This window comes from Pygoscelis adeliae, unplaced genomic scaffold (assembly GCF_000699105.1).
Source record: "Pygoscelis adeliae isolate BGI_AS28 unplaced genomic scaffold, ASM69910v1 Scaffold26, whole genome shotgun sequence".
Taxonomy (NCBI): domain Eukaryota; kingdom Metazoa; phylum Chordata; class Aves; order Sphenisciformes; family Spheniscidae; genus Pygoscelis; species Pygoscelis adeliae.
Genome location: NW_008825104.1, coordinates 2,905,058 through 2,924,043, shown reverse-complemented (window position 1 = coordinate 2,924,043; position 18,986 = coordinate 2,905,058). Strand labels below are relative to the sequence as shown.

At 42.3% G+C, this 18,986-nt stretch overlaps 1 protein-coding gene across 1 annotated transcript in view; it reads right to left on the bottom strand.

Moving 5' to 3' along the window:
- Window positions 1-18,986, bottom strand: part of ARHGEF28 (Rho guanine nucleotide exchange factor (GEF) 28) — a 122,742-nt gene that overhangs the window by 182 nt on the left and 103,574 nt on the right. The window contains exons 35-36 of the mRNA XM_009327304.1: window positions 16,977-17,277; window positions 4-64 (exon numbers count right to left, since the gene is read on the bottom strand). Of these exons, the coding sequence (XP_009325579.1) occupies window positions 4-64; window positions 16,977-17,277 (362 nt within the window). The remainder of the gene's footprint in view (window positions 1-3; window positions 65-16,976; window positions 17,278-18,986) is intronic.

The following is an 18,986-nucleotide window of genomic DNA, read 5'->3' as shown; positions in this document are numbered from 1 at the left end:
GGCTGGATGGATCCCTGGTTTGGCATGCTTGTTTGGGGACCCTGGGTCTGTGATGCATTCAGATCTGTAACGCACAAGAGAAGGACATGTGACAATGCATCTTCTGCCATGCCTGTGCCATCGTAAAGAGCAAATTCTGACTTTTTCATTAGCACCATTTTCTAGTTTCCTGCATCTGTCTAGAAAGGAAAACACTGCTGTATTACAAATTATACTACAGCCCGGTGAGAGGTACCTGACCCAAATTTACTGAAATCTGCTCAAGTCTGTCCATCCACAGGGATGATCACTGTCACTATTTTTACAATAAAAGAAATTTATACCCATACTTCACTAACCAGACACACAATAATAGAAAGGCATAAATGCTGTCAGAGTTGGGCTGGAGGGAAACATACAGCACATAATTAGTACCTTTATTAGTAATAATACAACTGTAAAATTAATAGTTTCCATCATTACACAGAATTTTATTTGCAAGTCTTCCTTTTATGGATGAAAAAGAATCAACTGAGTAAACCCAGTTAAAAGTCTACTTGACTGGCACTTGCAGTCTGTAACAGATGTATAACCAGTCAGCTTTTTCTGCCAAGTTTATCTGCGTTTATTTGCACAAACTACCTACTCTATTCTTGTCTCAATCCTTTAGGTGTGATGTGGAGATAATACCCGCACCCAAACACTAAGAAATTATTTCACAAGGATCTTCATTTGTTATGTTTCCAATTTTCTCCTGAAAATGCAGAGAATCAGGTACTTCTTTTCCAGCATTGAGCTCTGAAGGCTTTTGTGATGATCTGTGCACTACTTAAAAAAAAAAAAACACCCAAAAAACCACCCCAACTGTGGTTGGGTTTTTTCCCTAGTCAGCTTTCTGTACCACTTCAGGCCCTCAGGAGCTACACCTTAGTAGCTGGCTTTTCTACATCTTTATTTCTGCAAAGCAATTTTTACCATAAAAACAAGCTGCACAACACGGGAGCGTGCATCCTCATACCTAGGGATGAGAAAAGTCTGCAATAGCCAGGCTGCAATACTTTTCACTGTAATCTTAGCCCGACCGACCTCTGCTATTACATCAGGAGGGTTAACTTCTCGTTCTTCCCTCCGCAAAAAGCACTCTGCAGGAAGAAGGGGAGCTTAGCACCCCTCCCACAGCATGGGTAATGCCAGAAGCAAGCAAACCCAGCACTGGGGTCCTTTGAGCCTTGGTCATTCATGCAGAGAGCTAAAAAGACATTTCATGTCTGCTCTGGTCCCTACCCCTTCTCACACGTATGTGCAATGAAAATCTATTATAAAGGAGATACTTGGATTTTTGCACACTGTGTCGCTCTAACTGGTGGCAATTTAAAATGACACCTGCCCACATTTGGCATTCCCCCGACGCATGTGGCTTTCACCAGTCTTGTTCACTGAGGCATTCACATGAGTTTAAGGCAAAACAAGCTTGCTGGCACCCTGCAAAGCCTAGGCTCCCTGGCTGCTCCCCGCCACAGGGCGTGTGGAGCGGCAGGAGATGATTATGCCATGGGCATGTGGGAACACATCATATCACTGCCTCTGCCTTCAGCGTGTTCTCCTCTTTGATATTCACACAGCTGGGGGGAGCAAACAGGCTCTGGGGCTTCAGCTTCCAGCATAAGCCACATGCATGTTATACCTGCTGCTGAGACTGCAGGGTTGGTGGCAGGGGCAAGGTATTTATACACGAGCGGTGCTTGGCCATAGTGGGATGACACAGGATGTTAAGATAATTAATCCCAAATTCCCTTTATTTTACTGTTTTACACTGGATTTAAAGGATCAAGTTTTGGTCTTGGTGAAAATCCAGCGTAAGTCTTGATTGCAGGTGAGTTATTTCCAATACGTAACACAGCAGAATTTGACTCCCTAACTTACTCAAACAGCCCTGTTTTGTTAAAAGTGACTTTTGCATTTATTTCTGTTTGATAGCCATATTAGAAAAAGATTACAATTTGCAGCAACAGAAGAAACCAGAAATATCCTATGTCTGCTTTTCTTTATGGAAACTGGATACTTCAGTTTTATTTATTTATTAAAAAGAGCCCTACCAGTGAAAGGTCCTCAACCTCTAAACACTTGTATTTTGGGGTAATTTTACCCACATTAATATTCCTTTTAAGTCCTGTGAGTCTATTCACTTTAACAAAGTTACGTGCATAAGAATACCAGGCAGTAAGCACTTATTTGAAAGATCCGTTTCCAAAGTTTATGAAGTACGTAATTGGAGACGCCTAATTACAAATTTGAAAAAAACCAGAAAAGAAAGAGAAACACCTTACATGCAGTTATTTTCCACCATCAAAACTAAACAGTAATTGCTTCACCAATTAAAACAGTAGCTGTTTCCAAACCATTTCTCATTAACTGTTAAACTCAAGCAGCAGAGCTGAGTAGTGGAAACCATCAGCTTTCTGGAAAAACTGATTCTGTCACTATCAAAATAAATGACTTATTGCTAGTGTAGCTGCTTATTTATTTATTTATTTATTTTTAAATTCTGTTGCATCCAGAGAACCTGGACAGCAAGAGAGAACCCAGGAGATGAGAGCCCAGCTGCCACTGGGGTGACGAGCAGCTTCTTGGGCTGGAAAGCTTGTGCTTAATCCAACTGATTTTGGCTGTGCTTCAGGTGGCACTCAATGCAGGCTCTGCCTAATAAAAGCACAATGTGTCCCCAGCCGACATACTCAGCCTGCCGGTGGGGAGGGTGCCTGCTGTCTCCCCGCCCGGTGCCATGCTGGAAGCAGCAGAGCCAGGAGACCAGCTGGTATCGCAGGCAGCAGCGCGATGCGCCCTGAGAGCAGCTGCTCAGGGAGGGAGGAAGAACTGCCAGAATTGGTAATAACAGCCTCTGGTGAAGGGAGAGTGGGGAAAGCGGACCGATCCGCCAGCCAGCACCGGTTCTTGTTATGCAGAGCAGTGACAGCTGCCAAGAAGCCTCCCCCGAGCTCCCCGGTGCAGCGCAGAGAACTGGGCTGCCCTTGGCCCCACGCAGAATGATGGGAGAAATCCTCCTCTTTAAATGCCCTCCCAAAACAGGGAAGAACCCTCCAGAGCCAGCCTTGAAAGCATCAGCTGCTGCCTACTAAAGAACTCTTGAGAGCTGAGGATGCTCAAAAAAAAAAAGAAAGAAAAGAAAACAAACCAATTACCTGTGTAGACAGCAAGGCAGAGGAGGGCTGGTGAAGGGAGCTGCTACCAGAAGGTGACAGCTGGGAAGCTCTCCTGTGCTCCCCAGGCAGCCAGAGCACCCACGAGAACCTCCCCAGCCCCTCTCCAGGCCCGTTCTCTGCTGCGCTACGGCTGATAGTCAGAACTCGGTATGGATCAAGAGCCAGGTAAATAAAGACCGTCACCCTTTTGTGAGCCTCCTTCATTGTGATTGTAACTCACCTACCAATATCAGCCACAAAATGAGTTTTGTATTGTTCCCTTTCTTTAAATTAAGCATTTACTCATCCTTTCTGCTCCCTTCCAACCTGCCGAGTGATGCTCAGGCAGGCAGTGTTCAGCTCAACAGCGCGCCCACCAGACCAGCACCCACATCACCAGCACCCAGCAAAAGTGCTCTCACTACCCCTGCCTGTACCCCTGCTGCCTGGGCCGGGCTCTGCCCACTGCCTCGATCCTGCACCCCTTGCACAGAAAGGACAAGTAAAGGCAACTATATCTGGCCACAGCCTTCCTCTTGCTCATTTACACCTAAGGAACACAATCTTTCCTTCATAAGTGCAGAAAATATTCCCAGCTTTCCAAAGCTTTCACGAACACAAGCTGTAGCTCAGGTGCTTCCACAGTGAGACTCCCCGGTCCTCGCTCCTTCCCACTTCTGCAGCGGCAATGGGCTGTCAGCATCTCACCACATCCCAGCCCCTGGAGTTTATGTGCAAACTGAAACACACTTTAACTGCTTCTCAGTTATGCAAAATTTCTTTCTCCTACAACACTCCAGGTAACTCTTTCCTGAAGAGCCAGAGCCAGATCCTCAGCTGCACCATGTATACCCTAGACAAAACTGAACAGCAGACCAGAAAAATCCACTCTTTCAATGTTGGGCTGGTCAAACTCCCCAGCAAAGAGGGATGTGCTTGAGGCTGGAGGCCAGGTATTAGGTGATCTGTGACAACACTTCCAACATTTTGGGGCCGTGTAGCCTGTTCAGCCCATCAGTGCCACACCACAGCACAAAATACCACTTAAGTCCATCTTTTTCTCCTTTCTATCTCAGCTGAGACCATTTCATTAAATAAAGAAAACTCAGGCATTCCTTGTTGTCTCCCCTACCAATTTTCGCAAAAGGACTTAGAGGCTGTTTCTACCAAATTCTGGAAAAGAATCACAAATTGTCTCATGCGCACAGACACATACTGCCAAATCCAACATTAAAAACAAATCCATTTTTCCCCCCCCATTTTCCATGAGTTTAGCTCCAGTACCATGAGGATAGGTCTCAGGAAACTGCAGAGACACACTTTACTCACGCAAAATAAAAATACTTTTCTAGGCAGCCTAAATGTAACAATAACGGCAGACTGCGGGCCTGCAGCACATGGGGCCAGCTTTCACGGGAGTTTCTACGGGGGCCTCAGTTCTCCAAATGGAGTCTGGGTCCAAACTCAGAGAAATGACAGCTCCTGGCTAAAAACGTACTGATGTTGTACGGGAAATGGAAAAAAAGTGGCATTCCACATCCTAACTACCATACCCTACTCTTCCTGTAGCACTAAGAGACAGGATTAGTGGTATTGCATAAACTGCTCCGAAGGTGAAGGACAAAGCAGTGGCATTTGCAGGAATCTGAGATCAATACATACCAAAACAGACACAGCCCATGCTCCTGCGGGTGGGGGGGGGTGGGGGAAGGGTGTGGTGGTACAAAAGCCAAGTAAACAACTCATTAGTTACACTGATTCTCACCTTCTCTCTCTTTTCATAGGATGTAAGCACCTCCACATCAAATAAATGCCACGATTTTCTCCTTCACCCCTCCTCTCTCTCCCCTGAGGATCAGAACTCTTCAGGTAAGCCTGGAGTGCCCACAGTGATGAGTATGGTTAGGACAGGAAGACATTATCAAGGCATAAGGAAACACTCCAGGCAAAAAAACCCTCTCAAGTTGCTGTGTTTTTAATAGAAAGCCCTCAGTTTTTCTCCTCCAGCTCTAACCCTAATTTCACAGCATCACAGGATAATGCAAGTTGGAAGGGATCTTAGGAGGCCTCTGGTTCAAACTCCTGCTCAAAGCTGGGTCAGCTCTGAGGTCAGGCTGGGTTGGATACTTGGGGGTTTTTTCCTTCCCAGATATTTCCACCAAAAAAACCCAAACCAAACCAAACCCGAAAAAAACCCAAAACCAACCAACGGAAGGGAGGTTTGGGGCGAACTCACCACAAAGATTTTGCAGAAACTGCATATATACACTGAATTAATTTGCTGTGTCGCATGTTGGCCCTCTTTACAAAATAAAATTTCATTAAATGAAGAGTTATGCCACTTTTAGGAACAAATATGTTAAAGATTCTCAAAACCATTACTCCTCTGCAAATTATATATAGAGAGTTAGGTTTTGGTTTTACCATTTGTTTATAATAACTGGCACCACTTTTTATACGAAGTTCATCTGGACTGACAGCTGACACATCAACTTCAGGCCAAAGCTATTTGAAATGGCAGAGCTGCTGTATTTAATCCCCCCACTGGCACTCATGCATAATGCAAAGCACAAGCCGACACCTAAAAACCAGTGCTAAGTCTACCGGGTCTGGGATATTCAAAGGAATTCAAGGGTAACACGCTCTCATTTGCCATTACAGTTCAATAGCAAATGGCAGCCTAACTCCCATGAGCTCCACTGAAAGTCCCCACCAGCAAATCCCAGGGCACCTCTTCATCTGTAAAGATGCTCCCAGTGGTTTCCATGCAGATTCATTAGCAACAGCCGATTCCCCAGGGAACTCCAGGCACCCCAGCCTCTCTCTCTTTCCTCCTGGTGAAAGGCACTATGATCGGTTTTGATTGCTTTTTTTAGTGCATACTAAGACTTTCCGAATTTGCGACGGATTTTCCATACCGCAGGCTCAGTTGTTTATGGAGCTGATGGTTTGTGGCAGAAAGGGAACGCCACTCGGCAGCACTGGACCTGCCAGGGCAGCGCAGCCCTTCACCCTGGAACAGCCAGGACACTGCTGCTGCCGCGCCGGTTCAGACCACTTGGTATAGAAAAGGCGTCTATAAGCTTTGAGGATCTGAGGACAACTCTCAGCAGTTTCACTGGGAGACGAGATCTCAAATACCATCGAGAAACCGGGCCTTCGCACCTCAGTAAATCTGATTTCACAGCGGGAACTGAATTTTGTACCGGGTCTCAAAAAACACTGGGAAAAATATTTTGACCCTGAAGCTACCAAGGAAAGAGGAGCCTAATCCATTTCCCAGCTGACAGAATAAGGCAGGAAATCAATCTGAGAATTTTAATGCTGCTATTTACTTTTAACCAGCCCAACCCCATAAAAAAGCAGCAGCTGCATTTCTTAGGCAAACAAGCACCTTCATGAATAAGAGGTCTTTTCACAAAAAGCAGATGAGCAATTAGATCGTAATAGATCCTACATTAATTAGCCTCATCAGCTTTTGGTGCACTTTTTTTGTTACAAGACAGAGAACAGAAAGAATTCAAAGTCTATGATGAATAAGCTCTGCAACATAACTCTTCTTCACGTCTGTACTTTGGATTTTTGATCATGGTAAAATTACTAGAAATGCCATTATTCTGCATGTTTCTGTTCTTTGTTTAGTTGTTGGCTTAGGTAAAACAATGTAATTCAGTTTTCAGTTTTTGCCTCATAATTCTTTAGAGAAGTTTGGTCTAGAGAATTTGGACCAAATTCTTGGCTAAGACAGTATTTACATTTATTCTACTGAAACTGCTTTATCAAAAAGCTCCATAATGGTTCCAACTCATTTATTTGATACTTGTCTTAAAGCTCTAGGTTTTGGAGTCACGTGATGATGCAGACATCTTTTCTTTTATTAAAGCCCAGTAAACACACTATTTCTAACACTGGTGTTATCAAAGAAAAGATTTTAAAAACATCTCAAGCTCAGACACTGCCAGTGATACCGCTTTAACATCAAGTTCATAGCATGCCCCTAGGTTGAAGTAATTTAAAATTTTAACCTACTTACATGGCTATGTTATCGGTTGTGTTGGCTTTAAAGCACACTGCTTCTAAACTATTTTTGGCATGCTGTTTTTTAATGCACATCAATAAAAGAGACCTAAAAATAAGCCTGACTTGAAATCATAACTTGTCTGTGCATTAAATACCCACAGTCTCACCTTGACAGGGCATACTGCCTGCCAGCTGTCTGCTTCTGCTTAATATTAATTTATTTAGGTACGAATTCCCTATTAAATTGTCTTTGTGCTAAGCTTTGAAGCTTTAGATGGTCAATTACAGACACACACATGGTCCAACAGGTATTCTGCTAACAACGAACACATGTTTTATTGACCTACTTCTTTTCCAGCTCATTAAACACAGCTGCACTCAAATGATCAAGAGAAAATAACCATAAAACCCCTACAAAAGATCACAAGGAATGTGACCAGCTGCCAGCGTGGGGCCACTGCTCCACCCAGCACAGCAGCGCGCCCGCACAGGGCACCTCTCCAGCGGCAGGGGCGACTCGTCTGTCCGCTGACAACAGCGGCAGGGAAGCAGGGGGAAAATCCCGCAGCCTCTTCGTTCGGGTGTCTAACGCGGGTGTATCTGAAGTGGGCTGCAACTGTTTCCCCTCGCCCCATAAGCTGCCCAAGACAGATTTGGCCAGCAGGCTGAAGTCAAAACAAACTTCGGTCAGTGGGTAACGCTGCTGCTGCTTGAATGTTTGCTGGAGATACGGAAATCCCATAAAGTTAGACCCATACAGCGCTTCCAAAGACTCAGCAGATGATGAAACTAGCCCCCCTGTCTGCTGCCCACCAGTACATCCCGATGCCTCCCTTGCCCACTGTCCCAATTTGCACCCCCAGGTAAAACACTGCAGTGAAGCTTCCTCTGCTTCCCTCCCGAGGAGAGAAATGGTTAGCATTAACCCTGAAAAAACAGTGTCTCTGGCACATGAATTCACTGCCTTTGAAACAAAAGGGGACATTTACACATCAAAACTATTCTTCTGAGCTCTCTGTTACCACAGACAGACATTATTGTGCTGATTAACTTTGCTTCATATTTTATGGATGGTTTTGGGGTGTTTTTTTTTAAACTACAATTTTGCTTTGAAATAAACTTTACATCAAAGACCTTGGCAAACAATTGGTTTTGTCCCCAGCTTTTGACCGTTCTTTCAGCTGCAACACAGCGAACGGGGGAGGTCATTTATAAAACACTCTCAAGTCTCCTCCTTAAGCACCTTGGTTTTATACGGTAGTTTCCCAACAACAGGCCAGATCCATCACTTCGTACTCATAAAAGCTGATGAGATCAAAACTCAAAGTAAGTGGCAGAGGAATACTAAGCCAATATACAGAATTGCTGCAGAAGCAAAAATTAAGGCAAAGCACCTGTTTCAAATCAATTACATGCTAATCTTACCCTTCAATAGAAGCTGATGCTTATTGATTAGTACAGGAAAAAATATGGGCATTACTGTAAGAGTGAGCATCTGAGAGAAGCCTCTTATCTGATAGTCACAGAGATACCCGTTCTCCCCTAAGCTCAAAACACAGGGAAATAGTCACTAGTTTTTGACTGCAGTTTGAGTATTAACACAGCCATTTTTTATCCATTTTTAGTCAGGTTGGCAGAAGTATATGCACTGATGTTTGCTTCTTGCAGTCATTAAAAGAACAGCAAAAATTGAAAAGTTGCACATTCCCCAAGTTTTGCATCGTAAGCATAGGAAGTTTCAGGGTGTGATCGAATACTTTGAAATGGGTGCCCTTTTTAATTGTTTGCTAAATGCTCTGTGAACATATAACTGCTGTGAAAACAGTTTGCATAAAAGCTAAAGGGAAAACTGTACATCAAAGCCAGAAAAAAGCTCAATTATCAAATAAGCATGTGCCTTCATCCCTTCAACCAAGTGCTTTCCTTAAGTGCACGGAACATACTTGGATCCACTTTCCTTTCTTCTGCTCCCCCTTCTCTCCGCTATGGGCAACACTGGTCTTACCCTTAAGCCCAAATTCATCACCACTTCTTTGTATCTTGCCTTTGCTACAAATTTTCTTCTTCTCTAGTCCCACAGCTGTGCCTCTGTAGACCCCAGCTCTGCTTTGGTCCAACTCCCGCCGGTGCCTTCCCACCCCCTCGCTTCATGCACTGCAGCTCTGCACCGGTCCCATCCCACCACTCCAGAGAGTGGGCCACTTCCCCACAGCAGAAAAAAAGTGATGCTATGTTTTAAAACACCCTCCCGCATTCATTTTCACCTTCAGTTCAAAACTGCCTGTGTTTAACACAGAAGCCTTTCTTAGGACCTTCATCCCCTTCTTATTGACACTGTGCTCTAAAGGCAAGTTCCTCTGCATTGGAGACAGCTTCTCTGCAGTTCTTGCTGTCAGCAACAACTATCCTGCAATTCTCAACCTCAATTAAAAAAAGAAAAAAACCCAAAAATCTCTTTTCATCCTTGCCAAACATACTAGCTTCCCTATCTATCATGTATTCTTCAATGCAGAATATATTCAATGACTTTTAAAGGCACACAGGTTTGATGTTTCTATGGCAGATGCTAAACAGATACAGCCAAATCACATTTATTTTTGTATCATTTATGTTCCAGCTCTAGATCAAACTTTCAACAGACACTCAAGGAATCTTGGCAGGTGACTGTTGGAAGTCTTCCTATTTGATTAAACTAAAACCAACTTCCTTACCAGCACCAAGGCTCCTCCTCTTTACTGCCCCACCAAAAATTGACACCCAAAGGGAAGTTTTCTATAGCATCTGGGGAGGAAGAACAAGATGCTCCATGAAATCTCCTCTAGCAGTTTGGCTATGGCCAATATAATTTATGTGGAAGGCAATCGGGTGCTCCTGTGATGAATGCCAGTAAAAGACAGACAGACAGACAGACAATCTTCCCCAGTTTCTCAATAAATATTTAACAGCAGAGGCTGCTGAGGAGGTTTCGTATTACTAAGACTTCATTACTTTTACACAACATGCTACAGGCCATTTCCTGGAACATGTAAAGTATTATACAAAATAATTAAAATGAGATTGTACTTTTCAAAATAAGCCAGACAGATACACTTGGTGATTCAGCTACATGATTTTACAGGGTGTGTTTGCATACTCGGTATCTTGCAAAATTTGATCATCCATAAACAGCTTCTCCCAGCCATTAGGACGCATTATTTATTCATACTTGTGCATCTATTTCAGGCTCTAACTCCATTACAAAACGTATACAAAACATTTTTAATGTACTAAAGCAGGGCACGCAACCAGGTCTCCACCCACAGATCACATTACCTGAGGAAAACATGGACCTCCCAAGGTATCTTCCTGACATCAAACAACAATTAGCAAGACTCTTGTTTTGTGACTGCTTTTCCTGAGCGATCACCTCTTTTCCTGTGGACTTGCTGCCAAAGTCACAGCTCTGCACAACCCTGAGCTGGAGCTGCTTCACTACAAACCAGTTGTCCGGCAAAAGACCCCCTGCCCAGGGTCTTCTGCTTCGAAACGTGCTCCTTTCCCTCCTTCTACTTCCCTGAAACCCATTATATTGGAACAACCTACGTGTAAGAGATACGGTCCAAACCATTCCAATTTCATTGATACCAGTAATTCCACTGACTTAAAAAAACACTGCACTGAAGTTGCTGGAACCATAAATATGAGGAAAATGAGAAAGATTTGGCCATCACCCTGTTATTGTTTAAGAAGTCTGCAGGCAATGAAACCCCGAGTATGGTGTGCAGATTTACACCAACACCAGTGGTACCTCAAAAGACAGGGATGGACAATCTCTTCATTCCATTCATCACCTTAAAGATGTGCACTATTTTAAACTTCCCTCCTAATGAATGAGCTCTAAATGAGAAGATACTAGAAAGAATAAAGTCAGACATGCATTACATAGGAAATTCTGTACTTATATTAGCGTGCAAAATAAAACCAGAACATCATTAACTGCCTTAATTAAAAGGTTATGTAATACTGCTGCATCTACTATGGTTATGCTCAGGAATGAGAAGTATTTTGAGATTAGAAAATTAGTAACAGAACTACAAAACCCTAGCACTGCAGAGCTGAAAAGAGATGTGCACTATTTTAAACTTCCCTCCTAATGAATGAGCTCTAAATGAGAAGATACTAGAAAGAATAAAGTCAGACATGCATTACATAGGAAATTCTGTACTTATATTAGCGTGCAAAATAAAACCAGAACATCATTAACTGCCTTAATTAAAAGGTTATGTAATTGTAATACTGCTGCATCTACTATGGTTATGCTCAGGAATGAGAAGAAGTATTTTGAGATTAGAAAATTAGTAACAGAACTACAAAACCCTAGCACTGCAGAGCTGAAAAGCAAGTGTTACTTGAAATATACTAATTGCAGATGACATATAATGACATATTTTTCACTTTGGTATCACACTGCTATGTGATTTAATCCCTTTTGCCATCTGCTTTAAACAAATGGCAGTGTTATTCCCAAGAGGAAAAAAATACTTCCCCTGTGATTCACTTCCAGCAAGTATCCCACAGACACTGATGTCTTATGGCAGAGCACACAACTCGGTGTTCTGTGGTATGGAGAGGAGGCAAATTTGCTGTTATCTGTTGCAGAGTTAAAAGTAAGATCTTACTTGTTCTAATAAAATCAATGCGATTTTGAACTTGGAAGATGTGGGTGCTGATGTTATTCAACTTCATGTTCTTATATCTTTCCATTTCATTTTATTCTCATTATAACTTATGTTGAGCACTGAATGGGCTCTGTGCTCACCTACGCAGCCATCCACGGTAAGAGTAGAAGGGATATAGAAGGGATATATTGAACACAGGAAGGGCAATTTGGAATTAATTGCATGTTCTCAATTTGGCATCTACTCAATTAAAAAAGATAAAAAGTTTAAAGTAGCTCAAAATACCACATCTACTCAGGAGGCTCCCTGAAAAACTGGGAGCTCCACGGTCATGTCACCCTTCACTTTTAAAACATTTCCCTCCTTTCCTCTTCTCAAGTGAAAGAACAACAGAACGAATTCGCTCACTGTGCAGGGCAAACAGTGAAAAAATGGCACTACTAAAAATATTGTGAAACACACCAGAAAAACTCAAAATAGACAGAAAAGCATCTTCGCGTGCCATTCCACAGGTGGTAAAGGGTTGGCCTGCTGTTGGCTACGAAGTATTCGGTTTAAATAGGAGACGTGTAAAGTGTGTGCTGTACGGGGCAAAACTACGTTCCAGCTCAGAAGACGGGCGGGTCAGATGTGCTTAGGAGGAGTTCATACAGCAGCAATAGTACAGACATTAACTCGTAACGGTCACATATGCAGAACTGCGATGACTCTTTTTGTGGGAGCTAGTCATTATTTAAAAGGTTCCAAGCAATGAAAGCAATCTTATTCAACAAAGTCCTCAATATGGGATCCCATTAACCACCTCCAGTGCTGGCAGCAGTACCTATGCTTATTTGAATAAGACCCTCAGTTACTGAGCTTCGCCCCTTGCCAAAATCCTGTGCTGACTAGGAAGCACGGGGAAACAGCTTGTACATCTTCAGATGGCTTTTTAACACTGTAGTGCAAAGCATTATTTCACCTGGTTTTTAATCACACTTGCATCGGCTTTACATTGTATACCTCTTCTGACTGCAGCAAATTCATCTTACTCTTACATGAGAAAAGACCCAGGCCCATGCAGCACCGTCCTCAACCTCCCTGATGCAAACATATGCAGGTACTTTTATACAATGTCATTAGGCCATAACCAGTGTTAAGGTAGCCAAAAAAATGTGTTGTTCTAAACCCCATCTCAATTACCAATGGGAAACTAAAACAAATTAATCTGATCTACAGTTTTAAGAACACGTTCAACAGAGCAATCGCCATTATCACAATCTGCCTTAAGGAACAGGAAGGCAATTTCTCATGAAGAATAAGGAAAAAAAATGGAGTTATAGGATACTACACATTGTTTCTGGGTTTTTTGCTTTTTCTATTGCAAATTAAATATTTTATGTCTCTAGAAACCACTTTCTTTGATGAAAACCACTATAAATGGATTATTTTCCAAAAATCAAACTATCTCATTTGCTTATATGCATATATGTACAAATTTCTCTTCTTTAAAAAAAATTAAAATCACATTAGTCAAATAGAGCCCTATTTTTGCTCTCTGGTTTTGCATTTGGCTGTTTATGGAGATCACAGATTTTTCCATGTGCCCCATAAAGATTTAAACTATATTTTTCAATACATCATGCATAAAGATCCTTCATGCTAACACTGCAAATGTCTGGGGGAAAAAACCTCCCACAATCAAGTTTCAGTGCAGTTTTCCAGATCTATCGCTTTTCAACTCTATTCCTGTAGCTACAACATCTGAATAAAAAAAATGAAAGGCAGTACCAGCAAACAATGCTGTTCACTTCAAAGCTTAAAAGAATTAAAATTGCACTGATTCCTGAATCAAAGAGGTGAATCCATAGGTAAATCCTTAGGCATCACTTCGGCTAGTTAACCTGACACGTCAATTAAATGCAAGAGTAATTTATTCAATTCTCAGTCTAGTCTGACACAAAACCTACACTTCCCCTGATTCCTAATTAGCCAAAGTACTTGTCGTCTTTCATGCAGATAATTTCATAACCATTAGTGTAAAGCATTAACACATTTTTCTTTCAGTCATATTTTCCTCCTGTTGACTGACACACCTTTTCTAGCGAGTGTACTTGTGCCAGTTTCAGCTTTGTGGGAACTCGCCCCAAGGTCTTTAGTAAAGTTCACTCCCATACACATAAACAATGATATATAATCGTGATGCTAGCTATGTGAAGAGACGTATGTCTTACCTTAGAAAATATGAATGGAAAATTATGTACTGGAGGAATGTAGCAGTTTCCATTTGAGTATATTTATGAAGTATATTTATATTGCATAGTACTTAACATACACAGTAGAATGCAGCATGATTAACTCCTTGACAACATGTTCATGTGGTGCTTTTCATTAAATAATTTAAGGTTTTTTTGACAGACCAGACTTCTTGCAGGATGCCTAATAATTCTAGGAAAATTAATCAAAACCAGAAATTCCTTTTGTGTACACACAAAACTTACTACATGCAAGATCTGGTCATGTATGTATCTGGTACGTGGCTATTTCCAGTAAACCATACTCAGTGTTTGTCTCTTAGTTCTATTTTGACTTATTATTTAGGAATGTTTTTTGGAAGATGATTATGAGACTTTATACATAGAGCTGGTTGAAAAATGCAGGAAAATGTCATGAAACATTTATCCACATGAAAATATTAAAAATTTCATCTAACTTTCAAATTCTTTCTAGCCTTTCTCTCATTGCACCTCTGTTGGTTTTCCTTCACAGTGATCGGAATGGACTATATCCTGCAGAGGTGTCAGAAAATGGAGGCACAAGGTCAGAGATCTTCTTAAACTCTGCTAAACTCTCAGGGGAAAAAGCACGGCCAAAAAAACCCCAACAAAAAGGAAATCAGCTTCCTTGTATGAAACGTTCATACTGCTCAGCTTGATTCACATTTCTTAGGAACAAGTGATTTACTTCATTTCCATGTGCAGAGCCATTTGCTGGGGCTTGGGATGCCATCTGTCTTTCAGGGGCAAGTTTAGCGTTCTTCTCATTCCCCGCTCCCCATACGGTGGCTCCTGATGCACAACAGGAGCAAGTCTGAATTGTGCAGACTCATGCACTGCACGATCAGAGCATAAAATACTTGTCACCCTCCGAATCACAAATGCGACTGTGGAATGTGATGGCACATCTCTCTGGAGGGAGGCTCCCAGCCCTGCCTGCTCTAGCAATGCGGCAGGGGGCTTCACAGCACCATCTGCACCATCAGGATGCTGCACGGATTTGCTGTGCTGCTTTGCCAAAGGCGCCTTGTGACTCAATCAAGGCAGTAACTGCAGGTTTTACGGACATGACTTAGCCAGAAAGACTAGTATAGTACACTAGCCTATTACTCTACCTCTTGGGCGGGCTTTGTAGCCAGTGCTGGTCCCCAAGCTGCTGGGACTGCCCTGGTGCCCTGTTACCAGGGCACGGTAAGAATGTCTACACAAGATGCAGTGACAGCAGCTGAACACAAAGCTGGCCTACTGTAGGTGAAGGGCATCTTTACATACAGAAGCTCCACCAGCTTATCTTAGAATCACTGCAATTAAACTGGTACAAGCCAGTTTAATTAAACCAGACACTCTCATGTGGGCTCAATAGAAAGTATCCTGGTTAGGTTGCATCTGAACGTTTGCCAGTGCAAGCTAATCCACTTTTGAGAGGTTTAAACCCACATATGCGTTCCTTTTCAAATTTGCACTAGCTTAGCTACATATTACTAAAATGACAACTTCAGTCAAACTAGAACAAGTTTCACCAGGTTAATTATTGAGCCATTTTTAGAAATATTAATCTCTTTTACTAATCAGCTTGGTTTGCTGATTGTGGTGATGAGACTAGCCTGCCCTACATTTGATTATAAAATGCTACTTTGACAATCCAGGTACCAAGGAGTAGTAAGGCTGTAGTGGATGCCTGCTTAATACATTACAAGAAGTACTAAGGAGCAAGTTCCTTAATCAAGGACTTCTTTTGTTTGAACAACTTCAAGATTTGACCTAAGACAATTAAAAACCATTGTACCTCTGTATATTTTCAGCTTCCGATCCTGCTGCCCACTGGTCTTTGCTGTGACCTGACCTACATGCAGCTGGTGTGAGGACAGTAGTCATCCTGCACTGCCAGCTGCAGAAAAATGGGAGCTGGGGCACTGCTGCAGTGCTAACCTGCCATGTCTCACCTGAATTTCACAGCTGTGCAGGAAAACCCCACCAGATTACTTAATCGATTACACCAAAAGCATACCATTGCCCCCTAAGACTTTTAGCTGTTGTGTTTTTACAATGCTGCTCTACAACTCTCACAGTAATGAAAGAATGAAGACACCAAGTCAATCAAAACTAGCATTGTGCAACACGAGAAATAAAACCCAGATAGTTTAGAGTTTCTCATCAGCATGTTTTTAACTCCTTCAGGGAATTTTCAGTGCAATGCAGTGCTCAGATAGGTGGCCTCTTCCACTCATTTTGGTAGCCACCATCAATAACTGCCACGCAATCTATGTATCTTTGGGGGTTCTGGTAAAATACAAGAATAAAGAAAGGTAATGCAGTAAGAGCTATTTTTACTAACATGGAAACTTAATGTCAAAAGTTATATCACTTACAAGTGATGTAATTTTCTTTCCACAACTAGTCTTTCAAGATACTTTAATTTCATTCTCAATGAAGAAAGAACAGGGTGTTTGACCACTGATTATCATTTTAAGATGGTAAATCAAAAGCTGTTCTAACTAGAAATCATCAAGTAATGCACATATGTTCTAAAACAGCCAATAAAATGCACTTAAGACAGCAAGAGTGACTTCAGCTTGGGGAAAAAAAAAAGTCAAAGCATTGGGAAAGGATTTGGAGAGAACAACATTCTGAGTACTGTTATGCAGACACAAACAGGGGTTTTGTGGGTTTTTTTTCCAAAAGTTTTCTGTATTTCTGTTCTGCTCATTTTCTCACCTACCCTTAACAAACTTGGAAAGTGGTATGCAATTGTTTTAGCAAAATCTATTGCTTCCACTGCTACCAAGCTGTCTTCATGCCTATGACCATTCTGAGAGGTGGCAAACTGCCCATACTACTTGTTAATTAAATAAAGTGTTGATTACCATTATTAAAGACATCCTTGTTGCTTTTGTAGGAAAAAGGCATCTGCTGGTAAGGACCAGTGGATTTCCACAGTGCACTCGTTAACGGTGGCTGACAAGAAGTGTCCATTTTGAGGTCCACCTGATTTTCACTAGTCCTTGCTATATCGGAATTTGAGATGTTCAGCCCATACACACCATCCTCATAAACGAGAGAAGAATCTGATCTGTTGAGACTGCTTAGAGACACACATACTACAGCTTCATTTAAGTAGAATGTATTTTCGCCATGTAAGCTGTCCGATTGATTATGTCCCATTATCTGCGGAAGGGGGGGAAAAAAAAAAAAAAGAAAAGCGTTTTCACCTTTGTCTAGCACCAGAATCATAGAACCACAGAATATCTTGAGTTGGAAGGGACCCATAAGGACCATCGAGTCCAACTCCCCGCTCCTCGCAGGACTACTACCTAAAACTAAACCACGTGACTACGAGCACCATCCTGAAGAATCCTTATACCAGAATACATAAAATTAGCTGCCAGACAGAATGGGGATTCGTAGCAAATAGTCACCTAATTTCCCAGAAGTTAACCTCAAAACATGTTAAATTGGATGTGCGTTCAGTAATAAACAGCAATAACCTAGTACATTTTGCCTTAGCTCCTCTCAAAACACAGGAATACTCAGTAATAATTGCAAAATAGCAAATAACAAAGGGCCTCTACCTAGGATGCATTGAGCTCTGCTGACTCCTTTCAAGGGGTTAATATTTTGCCCCACAGCTCAACAAGGTACCACTTCACACGTAAATCTGTGTACTCTGCAATCCAAAAATAACACTGTACCTCATGTAGACAGGTAATCATAGAGAACAGGACTGCAGCAGTCAAATTGGCGATGGCAAACAGCATTCAGGAAGCAGCCATGGCTCCCAGGGGCTGAAAATGCAATTCCTGCAAAGACTCTCTGCCTGCAGGTGTTTATCAAGGCCGAGCTCACAAAAAAGCAGGAGTAGCAGCGTGAGTTACTGCAGTGATTGGCCATCCAAAACTAGCTAGGTTCAGTGTAATGGCAAAAACACCGGGCTGGCAATACTTGCTGACTGGCAGCCACACAGCCAGCTCTGCTGCTGCGAGGGGTATGGTAGTGGCAAATGCAGGACAAAGACAGTCCCAAGGCCTGGAATGCATCCAAAGCCATGTAGTTTACTTGAAATAAAAATACAAGTAGTCTTACACATGAAATATTAGATTAAGAACTACTACTCTGACACTCGGCATTTCATTATTTCGCCTCTCTCTCTGTGAGATCCTGGCCATCCCTGCACCAGGCTATCATCTTTCAACTTCCTCTCCTCAAAAGATTTCAAAAGTCCCATCCATTAAAGCTGACGAGCAAGTTCAGTTTTGGTTTTATCATCCACTTCTTAAGCACTGCCAAACAGGTCAAAATTGTACCGCAAGCTATACTAGTAAGAAGTGCCTTCGTTGTTTGGGCTGGGCAAGCGTATATGGGTAAGTTATGTTCACATGGTGTTCACAAAAGCCAGATGAAAAGGGGGAGGTCAGAGGCCAATCCTTCACCCCCTCACGCAGGCACAGGCTTAGACACCGAATGGTCACTGCCTGTTATGGGTCAGTTGCCAGCTGAAAAACTAGGGAGGTGATGGCCTAAAGAAAGGCTCTACAGATCTTCTTGTGAAAGCGAAAACCTGAGGAAAAAAAAAAAGCTGTTTGGGTCAGTGAGCTTTCAATATATGCAAAAGCCAGGCAAAATGTTTTGATTTTCAGGTGCTTTAGAGAACAGTAATGGAAATCAAGACCATACCCTCTGAGACAGGGACTAGAGGCCAGGTCCCACCTGGCAGTGAACAGCCAGAGAGCTGAGTTCAAAGTCAGCCTCCATCCTTCACCCTCAACAAAAACTTAATCATTTTTAGTATTAAATGCTTAAGCAGCTTCAGAGCTACTTTAAATTGCATCCCCTAATAATGACCATCTCCAAGGAATTACACTGTCAGGGATGGAGCC